Here is a 10,654-nt window from a genome sequence, read left to right as displayed (position 1 = left end):
TTGCAAAGATATACTATATTTAAAAAATATTTAAATTGCATATAAAGAATTTATATGAAAATTTTACTATTTCATAATAATCTTTCGGGTGTTACTTCTATTCACGTCTTCAAGTTTCGACTATTCCTTTATATGAGGCTTACTGTTCGACAAGGTGATGTTTATATTGAGTCCAACGTCCTTCTTGTTAGGACTCTGCGAAGATGAAGTACTTGGCTCTGCATTGTTACGAGCTGTGCTGTTTTGAACTGTAACAGAAATAATGAGGTAAACACAAGATAATCTTCATAAAAATATAAAGAAAAGATTGTAACATACCGTTATTCAATTGAACGTTCAGGATGCGATGATATAATTCATTGAACTTCTTCTGACGCTTCATATTAGACGGCGTGCGTACTACTAACGTCGGCAGTAGGATGTAATGCTCCAGATTGGGCTCATCTCTATTGTACTTCCGATGGGATGCTACTTTTTTGACGACCAACCGAGGATTCCGTGGCTTGCACGTAGAACTACTGCCACTGGTCAATTCACGACTTCCAGTGCGTCGCTTCTTGTGAGTTGTACAACGTCTGTCTGGCTTCATCGGGCTGGATGCCTGATAGCAGCACGTTGGTTCTCTCCCAGCTGGAGACCTGTTGACCGCGTAACTTGGACCTGGAGAACAATCTTCGTATCCATGTCTGCGATCCAAGTTATGATGATTATGTCGCGTCTCTACTCCCAAACGGTCATGACTTCTAGGAACTCTGCGCAAACCTCGCTCATCCCATCGTCTATCGGCGATCATCGCGCTGGCTGCATTGTGATCACTTATTGCAACCTCATCGCCTTGCCTGTTTTTGTGACTGGCCACAATGATATCTCCAGTCTTGCCAACAGGTCTACAGCTTTCATGTCGATGGTTTAATTTGACTATCCTATAGTGACGTCGCCGCCTGCGCTCTACGTGTGCGACGCGCTCTCTCAGCAGGCTGTCAATGAGTCGCTGCAGCTCACCTCTTGTGCTACATCTCTCAGAGTGAGCCACTCGCCGCCCAAGTCTAGCATTGGGCCAATGCGTGCGACATACATCTTCCCAAATAATATCGCTAAGAACAGCCTCTCGTGACGGTGTTAGTTTTATGCCGTCATCGCGTGGAGCGAATTCACCTTGCGCTAGATAGTGGACCGTATCCATCAGCCGGTAGTCACGAACTGGATTGAGTTTGTGTCGAATCTTATGGACTCTCTCGGCTGCCATCTTAGGGATATCATCTCGTTTACATGGCACTGAGGCACACTGCCGCCGCCCTCGGGCGGTGATGCCATCGTATGCAGTAAAGTCACGACCGTATTGCTCAGAGTTATGCTCTTTCTCTATGGTGGTAGCTTTACTTGGAGAAAGCGGCGCCGCTTGCTGCGCGTAGCGTTGGAACGCTGATGTTTCAGGAACATGGCTATACTGCTGAATATAGCTACACCCTGGCCTCCCGGTCACAGACGTGGTCTTCATTATGGTACCTTTAGGCTCTTCATCTGATGAAGACAGAGGCATATTAGGATCGATCGAACGAAAAACCAATTCTTGTCTCAAAATTTTACGTTCCAAATGGTCTATTCTTTTATACAAGTGACTGAGAGCAGGAAAGGAACGAGGTACAGAATCTTCAGACGACGCGTTCGTGATTAATGTGGCAATATCAACTTTTTTGAAATTTGCCTTCTTTTTGTTAGTTTTTACATCAGTTTTAGGAATGTTCATATTTAACTGTGGCTGTGTATAAACATAGCATTTTTCCGCAGACCTTTGTTTTGCATTATACACATTTACCTTTTTCGGTATGTTGTTAGTTTGAGAACATTTCGAAACAACTGTAGAGCTTTCTACCTGAATAGTGACCGAGGAGACTTTATTTGCTTCTAATTTACTTTTCGTATAAGGCCTTTCTGAACCACACGCGATCGAATTTATAAAGTTTGAATCATCTTCAGTAAAATCTGGAAAATAAACAACGTTGAATTTTACAAATAAGCCTACCAAACCGTGGTTATGTACTCAGACATATACTTACGGGATGTAAAGTACGAATGGTCTCCGATACCGAGACGTGAACCTGACGTATCACCACCCTGCATAATACATTAATCGTGAATACAGAATAAACCATGGCGGATAATTCCATTGGAAATATATATGTTGCATCTACCTTTTTAGCTTGGAAGCGGCTCTTCTCGGCAATGTATATAGTTTTGATGGCGGGCGCTCTCGGTTTTATGGATACGAGAACTCTTTGTGACCCCTGCTGGCTGGTTGGACTCTTTTGAAGAATTTCTAAGTCTGGGAACACCAAATTGTATTTTAATATTCACTTCAAAGCCAATAAACGTCTGCAAGGTGAGCGTTACCTAGAAGAAGTGGTTTCTTCGGCAGGCGGACTGAGCCTCCTGCGAAACAGTTGTAATCAACCTCACGTATCAATTTCTCTTCTTGGATGGACAATAACTTCTTCTTGGATGGAGACTGTTTATTTTCCATCACATTTTATTTTCCTCTTCCCATGCATAGTTCTAAAATCAACCCGCCTGAACTATAATGATAGGTGACTAAAACAATAATTTATTTAAATGTTAGTAAAAAAAATTTTACATTATTCTGACAGATGCTTTGACTAGAAATGTTTTTCTTCTTTCACCCATTGCTTTATTTATGGTACTGCAACTTAGAAGTTCGTATACCGCTTTATCAAATGAGTTCTAATGTCGTTAACTGGCGAAGAACGAAAGACTCATTACCCGGTCTTGGAATAAAATATATTATGTTAATGAATGTATGTATTTCTTATGTATGTATTTTAATTTGATATCTATTTTATTTAAAAAGTTAATTTTTTTAAGAGAAATTAGTCTTCAGTGGAATTTCTTCGAACCGAAGTTATAAAATGTTCACCTTGTTGGTAAACACTACCATACTTTTTCATACGGATACATTTCGAAAATGGAAAATGTTGAAAAACAAGAAAGTTAGGCGTCAAAATTTACAAAGCGTGACGTTTCACCCATTTTTACTTTTCTAAAAATTGTTAGCCATTATTCTGGTGACAAATTAGTAAGGTTTTAGGGTCATTGGACGTATGGATACTTGAATTACTGTGACCTTGGAAGATGACGGATAAAGAGAATGAGACTGGGGCAACACCTGCCGGTGGGTCGAAAGTAGTAATGGTAGAACAATCGACGGTGTCGTCACACAAGCCCTACCGGCCCACTGACTTGCAAGATGACGCCTCAGGCGAGCTCCATAACAAACGGTCACGCGCTCCCGCAGTCCCATGTGTGTATTTTTCCACTTGCAATCTAATCTGACAAGTCTCAATCACTCCAAATTGACACCTTTCAAAAATTTTGGATAGTGCGGAAAGACTAAATTGGTTTCCAAAGGGAAAGTTCTTGCATTTTATTGAATTATTCTTGTTGTTTTTAGTTAAGTAGCATGGGATTTCAGTGGCAAAATGGGCTAACGTGTAAATTAGAACATTAGAGGATATGACGTGTATTTTATGAAATACTAAAATAAGAAATTGTGTATAGTGTATTACATGTATTATTGTGTACATAAGTATTTTCTATATGCCTTTTAGTACGTTTTTAGTACGCTTCAACTTTAATATTGACAGCCGTAGCTGAAGAATTCAAAGATTCACCTGAGAGTGCTGAAATCAAGGAACAACTAGAAACAACAAAGGAAGGCGAGCGCGGTGAGAATACCTTGCTAGATGAATTGATATGAATGGTTGCAAATTGATATAACAAGAAATAACTTTATTTTAGAGATGTCCGTCGATAAGATCACGAATATCGACACAAAAGTATCTTCATCTATTAGTAAAAAGCGACCGTCTACACCAGAAGCTATACCACTAACTCCAATAGAGGTTGAAGTAAAGGTGAGGTCAATGAATCAGTTCGCGTCCGTTGTCACGAACACTCTTGTAACACGCCACTGTCGTGTGATAGCGGCTTCGTATCATACATGATAATTTGAATGCATCGCAAACGATAGCAATTACATGACGCCGAGCGACATTGTTATATTTGTACAGTGTTGCGCCCGTGTTAACGTCCTAATCTTGTTCTAGAAAACTGAAATTATCGCTACACCAGCATTGCACCCTATGCAACCCATACCAGTTGGCCTGGGCTCTAAAGCGTCCGAAATCTCAGAACTACCAGATAAAAAGGAAACAGAAGGAAAAGATGAAGAAGACAGCATAACGGCAGAGATTGCAGAACTGCGGACGCCAGATCCCACACAAAAATCTGCAGAATGGGTACGAGTATTACTATTCCCTATATGTTACTTGCTGATACTATTTATTATTGCATTGTGTTAATGGGATGCATTTAACTAATACCATAGCATTGCATATACTAGAAAACATTTGTTTATTTACAATATTATTAATGATAGCCTTTTTTTTTTTTTGAGGGTGGAAAATCATCCAATGATTTCTCCCGCCTTGGGCGAGGCGAGAGGGAGTGTCAGACTCTTACTGACTAAAAACCACCCCGTTCCTTCTCCTGCTTTTCGAGCCGGAGCCCCGGTAAACCCGCTAGGTAGTCCGCAGCTCCGGATATTAATGATAGCCTGAGCAGTACATTAGAACATAGACCGGCTATAACTGTCGTAGTATTGATACGCGGCAGCCCGCACGCCACATAGCCGATGTGCTTCAACCTCATGCAAAATTATTGTTTAAGTCAAATAAAGTTTTGATATGCAAATTTTTCCATAATACGTTGGCCATGATTGTGTAGGAAGCAGTGGTGCGGCTTGTATCGTACTGGGCCGCGGTAACGTGTTGTTGTGGTTGTAGTCTGACGAAGAGGAGGCGGGCGGGCTGCCGCGCAGCGACTCTCGCGCGTCCCGCGTCAGTCGCGCCGTGCGCCAGCTGTTCTGTTGCGGCGTGCCGTACGACGCCCCCTCCGAGGAAAACGTGTCGACCATGCGTGGCGACTTCCCCAGCGGCATCTAAACCTGCTTTGGCACTCGCACTCGCACTGTACAAGATAAAGCTTACAATGTGTTCGCGAGTTACATTACGTCAGCTGGCCATTTCCGACTGTCCCGTCTTTTGCGTAGTAATTTATTTAACGAATAAGGTAAGATGTTCAGATAATCCAACAAGATATAGGATGAACAGTTTACCAAAAAAGTAATGATTGTCACTGAAATGATACTAAAAACCTTGGAGGCGGCTGGGATCGGGAATGGCCAGCTGAACAAAAAGCGGAACAAAACTTTCATCATGTAAACATTGCGTATGTACTTACTGTGTATATAAAATTACAAATAAAAATAGATTATGTACTTTACTTAACAAGGTTCTGGGTATTTATGGAGTTGGCATATAGATTTCAGTATGTCCAAAGCATAGTTAGTATCAGATGTGACATTTACAAATGCAATTTTACTCATGCTGTTTAATATGCATACCTATAAACTATTGCTTTTAATAAGATATAATATACTTCTTATTGATTTATCGAGTATTATAGAGTATGATATTATTTGACTGGGTTAAAAATAGATGTATATTCATAAGAATAATTTAGGTACATATATTATACCTATAGTTACATTATCTTTAATAATGTTCAGTGTCCATTCAACAGTTGTGTGAGAATATTACAAATTAAAGTATCAATTAAAATACCACTTTCTGTTTTACTAGTACTTAGTTTGCATTCCCTTGTTTTTGAACGAAAAAGATGTTTTAGGACAATGAAAATTGTAGACAAAATAATGTGACTGAAACCCAGGAAACTGAAGGAGCCGTTCCACTGCAGAGAAAACTTGCGAGCGAAACTATTAGCAAAAGTGTAAGTCTATTTTCACTTAATCTGGAATATGAATTTAAACGAGTAGTGTATTCACTCAGACTTTGTTTACTACCAGCTACAAAAATACAATCAACTAGTCACCTTTCATTCACTTTGTACTCGATTTACTCTTACTTATTTCTATTTTTGTTTACATTCAATGGGTCCATGTTTGGCTGCTATCTCGCCTGATGGTAAGTGATGATCCGGCCTACGATGGTCGACGCACGTCTGCCCATAAGCAACCTATTCACTCCGGCTTTGAAGACACCCTGGTTATACACATCAGGAAACGCAGACTCTGTGGGATATCTACCATGAAGCGGGCTCGCTTCATGGTGCATGGTGCACGGGCTCGCCGATAGTCTTGTTGTCTGATGATGGAAAGGACTAGAGCTATTTTTTAAGATGTTTCAAGGCTTTTAAATCGTTTTCCTTTTTTAAGATTGATTTAAACCATTTTTAAATTCTTTTTTCACATATTTGTGAAAAGTAAGTCATTAAGATTTTCTAGGTTAATGAATTAGAAAAGAAGGATATTTCTGAGAACAATTCAATACATATTCAATACATAGAAAGAAATTCCGAAAGAAAGTCTAAAAGTGAAACTGTAAATCAATATGTGAGTAAAATGTTACTTTATAGATATTGCTACTTTATATACTTTGAGTTATATTCACAAAATTTGGCTTTTTATTAACTGACTGCTAAATGAAGCTCGTAAACATCGAGCGGAAGCCTACAATTTCCAATTATAAGTTTGAAACCGCGACCCTGTATTAAGCAAGTGTGATGATTAATGCTCAAACCTCCTCCGTGCGAGAAGAGGCATCAGCAGTGGCCGACTTATATAGGCTAACTAAAAATCACGATACACTCGCGTATTATTAATGGAGGAAAGCTAGTTCCTTTCAAGTTTTCACGGTGACGTCGCGCAGTCTACTACGTCGCCGCGTCTGCGCACTCTGCTTATGATGAAGAGTCCTTCTGTGACTCGAAACTAGTAGAGCTTTTTTTCATTAATAATACATGAGTAAACCGTGATTTTTTGTTAATATATCTCAGGATAGTTATTATAAAAAAATTACTTATAGGCTGTTGATGTAAAGCTCATAATACCTACTAAACTATTTTTAAAGGTTATACCTACATATCAATTTTCAGATTACAAGTACTCACGATTTAAAGAGGAAACAAATCTCCTGGAATGATTCCACGTATTTGGACAAAGTACAGATTCAGGTTATGAAACTTTATTATTCATATATAGGTGTACAGATATAGGACTTATAGGACTTTTGACATTTTATCTTCGATAGCAAAGAGTCTTTTTTTGATTAAAGACTTTGCCTCACTCTAATATTTTCTCCTGTGCCGTGGGTGCGTTTACAAATATTCAAGTTCACATTTACAAATGACACAAATAGTTGTTCCGTGTAGGAATCGAACACGCTCTACATGTTGCCGTGCTACATTTGCCGTACAGTCATTGCTGTTCTCTGTTTTGGCTTAATTATTTGATAAGTATAAACTAACAAGTTATATTTTTTTATTTTTTAAAAGTAAAACTTAATTTAGATATGTCCAAAATGTGCTTTACCCTCGCGATTTGCGGAGAATGCAATTCAGTAATTGTAATACCTAATTTATTTCATTGCAAAACTTATAATTGCTATTTTAGGACTTGAATACTGAAACTCGAAATACTCGAAGTGCGTGGGAATTGGAGCGGCAAGCTTCGATAGGCCCGTGTTACAAAAAAACTTTGCCGTTTGGAGAGCCATCAGGAATATCGATATTTTTGCCTAAGGTCGGAATTTAAATCATAAAGAGAGACAGAATGAGATTTATTACATCTCAGTCGAATTTGTTTATTTTAACCTTGAATTAAAAAAACCTCTACCTGGGCGCATACTCTTGAATCCAATTCCGATTACCGTAAAATTTCGTACCTACTCTTGAGTTGCAACACTAGCGCCCATTGCATCAATATTGCGTAGATATTGAATAAACTAAATGGTATTAACTTATTAAGTTTAAATTGATATTCTGTTCTCCGAATGCTATTTTAACAGCTACGATTGGGGTTGTATAGTTATATAATCATTTAGGTTTTATTGAATTCAAATTGCATTGACCTTGAATTTTCGAGAAGAGAAATTGAGAAATTCGAGAGTGAGCGCCCTGCTACCTATATGTTTTTATTTTAAATTAAAATAAATTTCGTGATCTGATTGTAGAAAGGCAATATGTTGAAGAAAAAAGTTACCTTTTTTGACGTAAAGCTTTTTAATTAGTTCTTTTAATTTGCAGTGTTTATCTTTCAGAAATCTTCGAAAAGTATCAAAGAGAATGTTACTTTTGTAAAATCGGGTATCAGTTTGATTTTGTCAAAGGTACTTATTGATGAACTTGGTACATTCAGAACCTAATTACAAATATTGCACTAAAGAGATTACTGTCATTTTTACCCGACTGCGCCAGAAGGAGGGTTATGTTTTTCGAGTGTATGTATGTATGTATGTATGTATGTATGTATAATTGTTTGGCACGCTCTGCAGCCTAAACGGCTTGATGGATTTTGACTTGAGAGGTGTCGTTAGATTCGTATTTACTGTGAGAGTGACACTGGATATATCAAAATAATAAAAAAACAAAATGGCGGATTTTTGGCGCCAAATTCGAATATTTCTCACTCTCTAGCCTAAACGGCTTGATGGATTTTGACTTGAGAGGTGTCGTTAGATTCGTATTTACTGTGAGAGTGACACTGGATATATCAAAATAATAAAAAAACAAAATGGCGGATTTTTGGCGCCAAATTCGAATATTTCTCACTCTCTAGCCTAAACGGCTTGATGGATTTTGACTTGAGAGGTGTCGTTGGATTCGTATTTACTGTGGGAGTGACACTGGATATATCAAAATAAAAAAAACATAAAACTAAAAAAATAAAATAAAAAAGGTAATTTAAAAAACTAAAAAACCCGACTGCGTTTCTTTATAATATTAAAATGAAAAACCCTAAAACAAGAAAGTCATCGTAAAATTTAAGCAGTCGGGACCCATTCAAGAAAGCCAGCCTTATGTGCCTTCACAAAGTCTTTATATTAAGAATGGGTCCCGACTGCTTACATTTTATGACTTTCTTGTTTTAGGGTTTTTCATTTTAATATTATAAAGAAACGCAGTCGGGTTTTTTAGTTTTTTAAATTACCTTTTTTTAACTGTTATTTTTCAGAAAAACTTTGAAGCAATGGAATTTGATATCCCAAAAGATCATGCTAAAAATTCAAGAAGAAAGAGCAATATTGAATTCAAAGTAAATAACATAATATTAATATTAGATACCGTATCATATAATGAGTTGCTTAAATAATCAGCCAATAGAATAGCATAGCTAGCTATTTTGTTAATTCTTTACTTTTAAAAATAAACGAACTTTCGCACGCTAGGTAGTTCTCCTAACGTTAAAATAATTCACTTTCACTCACCGATGGGTGTGTATCCTGGGTCCTAAACCCAGACCAGGGTCAACAATTTGTTCCGTGCAAGTATAAAACCCTAGACACGTTACGCCGGTTGTCCACCCGTTGTACCTATCGTGCATAAAAGAAAATTTTATTTCTAACTAGCTGGCTAGGTAAACTTCGGTACGGCCTTAAAAAAAAAATCTGACCTTTAAAACTTTCCTGCAACAGCATCACAAACATTTGCTAAAACGATCCAGTCGTTCTTGAGTTTTAGCGCGACTAACGAACAGCAATTGATTTTATATTTAAAAAAGATAGTTCCTGATTTGCACAAAGAATGGCATTAAACTTGTTACGATTTTTATATGTCTGTTAATGTTTCAATATCATCATCATCAGGTCTCATCTGTTAGGGCCAACTCACACCGAAAGAGCGGCGAAGGGCAGCGAAGCGGAGCGCAGTTTCAGTGTCATGAGAATTTTAACTTAATTTTTATTATTATAAATACTATTATCGCATGAGAAACTCGAACGAGGCGCGCGGATGCCCGCGGAGCCGCAGGAATTCCGGCGAATTCCATAAACGGAGCCGTGCGCCTGCGCGAGCATTCTCGGGAATTCCCGAGAATGCTCGAGCAGTCACGAGCGGGCGCTGGCAATATCCCGCCCCTCGCAATAATAATTATTTATATGTGCAATAATAATTAAATCCAAAATACTCATTTTCACTGCATAAACACAAGTTTCCTCGAGTTTTATTGAAAGTGAACTGCGCATAGAACGACCCGTGAATTCATCGCGTGCGGGCTCGAGATGGCGCGCGGTGTCCCGCGACTTCTCGCGCATTCCAGCGACTTCTCGAGCAGTCACGGGAATCCTCGCGCCTTCTCTACCGAGCGGGTCGCTGCGCTCCGCTGCCCTTCGCCGCTCTTTCGGTGTGAGTTGGCCCTTAATGTTATAAATTTTCAGGTTGATGAAGGCCACTGTGACATATTTGGTAACATTAAAGGAAAATTGGAATACTTGCGTGGGAAGATAAAACATGCGCTGCACATGTAGTGTTGCTGTAACGAGCACCTTTTTTTTATTTCTTTTTTATTTTATTTTACTTCATTCTCATATTACCTACAAGACGCAGGATGTCCACTGCTGAACAGAGGCTTCCTTCAATGACCCTCGGTTTGAACCGAAAATGACCTGATACCAGTCATTTTAATTACCTTTACTTTATTTCAGATTTTCTTTTTGTTATTGATGTTTGAATTTATGAGTAAAATATTTTTTTATAATACTACATAAGTACTTTTATTTTAACT

The 10,654-nt window shown here is 38.4% G+C and overlaps 2 protein-coding genes across 3 annotated transcripts; one reads left to right on the top strand and one right to left on the bottom strand.

Annotated features, from left to right (window-relative positions):
- On the bottom strand, nucleotides 1–2,666 carry LOC118269426 (uncharacterized). Its single transcript, XM_035584532.2, has 5 exons — nucleotides 2,392–2,666; nucleotides 2,193–2,323; nucleotides 2,058–2,115; nucleotides 319–1,983; nucleotides 1–248 (listed from the first exon to the last, which is right to left on the bottom strand). Exons 1-5 carry the CDS (start codon nucleotides 2,519–2,521, stop codon nucleotides 121–123), a joined length of 2,112 nt encoding a protein of 703 aa, XP_035440425.1. The 5' UTR covers nucleotides 2,522–2,666; the 3' UTR covers nucleotides 1–120.
- A 306-nt stretch (nucleotides 2,667–2,972) lies between these two features.
- LOC118269325 (uncharacterized) lies at nucleotides 2,973–10,549 on the top strand. Of its 2 annotated transcripts, XM_035584381.2 has the most exons (11): nucleotides 2,973–3,316; nucleotides 3,660–3,740; nucleotides 3,814–3,929; nucleotides 4,122–4,313; nucleotides 5,764–5,865; nucleotides 6,380–6,487; nucleotides 7,030–7,107; nucleotides 7,547–7,675; nucleotides 8,193–8,261; nucleotides 9,107–9,187; nucleotides 10,308–10,549. In XM_035584381.2, exons 1-11 carry the CDS (start codon nucleotides 3,148–3,150, stop codon nucleotides 10,395–10,397), a joined length of 1,215 nt encoding a protein of 404 aa, XP_035440274.2. In that variant the 5' UTR covers nucleotides 2,973–3,147; the 3' UTR covers nucleotides 10,398–10,549. The 2 variants fall into 2 exon arrangements, with proteins under 2 accessions (XP_035440274.2, XP_050560346.1); XM_050704389.1 differs by lacking the exons at nucleotides 5,764–5,865; nucleotides 6,380–6,487; nucleotides 7,030–7,107; ... (2 more) ...; nucleotides 9,107–9,187; nucleotides 10,308–10,549 and adding an exon at nucleotides 4,860–5,701 and having other exon boundaries at nucleotides 2,986–3,316.
- The last annotated feature ends 105 nt before the right edge of the window (nucleotides 10,550–10,654 follow it).

This window comes from Spodoptera frugiperda, chromosome 2 (genome assembly GCF_023101765.2).
Source record: "Spodoptera frugiperda isolate SF20-4 chromosome 2, AGI-APGP_CSIRO_Sfru_2.0, whole genome shotgun sequence".
NCBI lineage: Eukaryota > Metazoa > Arthropoda > Insecta > Lepidoptera > Noctuidae > Spodoptera > Spodoptera frugiperda.
This window is presented reverse-complemented; position numbering and strand designations above follow the sequence as displayed.

What these genes read in the sequence shown, in the direction of transcription:
- LOC118269325 (XM_035584381.2), top strand. Translation starts at nt 3,148, where the DNA reads ATGACGGATAAAGAGAATGAGACTGGGGCAACACCTGCCGGTGGGTCG. An exon ending in ACGCGCTCCCGCAGTCCCAT is followed by an intron (nt 3,317 to 3,659) that starts GTGTGTATTTTT and finishes TAATATTGACAG; the next exon opens with CCGTAGCTGAAGAATTCAAA. An exon ending in TATCGATATTTTTGCCTAAG is followed by an intron (nt 7,676 to 8,192) that starts GTCGGAATTTAA and finishes TTTATCTTTCAG; the next exon opens with AAATCTTCGAAAAGTATCAA.
- LOC118269426 (XM_035584532.2), bottom strand. Translation starts at nt 2,521, where the DNA reads ATGGAAAATAAACAGTCTCCATCCAAGAAGAAGTTATTGTCCATCCAA. An exon ending in GAAGAAACCACTTCTTCTAG is followed by an intron (nt 2,324 to 2,391) that starts GTAACGCTCACC and finishes TGGTGTTCCCAG; the next exon opens with ACTTAGAAATTCTTCAAAAG. An exon ending in CCATTCGTACTTTACATCCC is followed by an intron (nt 1,984 to 2,057) that starts GTAAGTATATGT and finishes TTTATTTTCCAG; the next exon opens with ATTTTACTGAAGATGATTCA.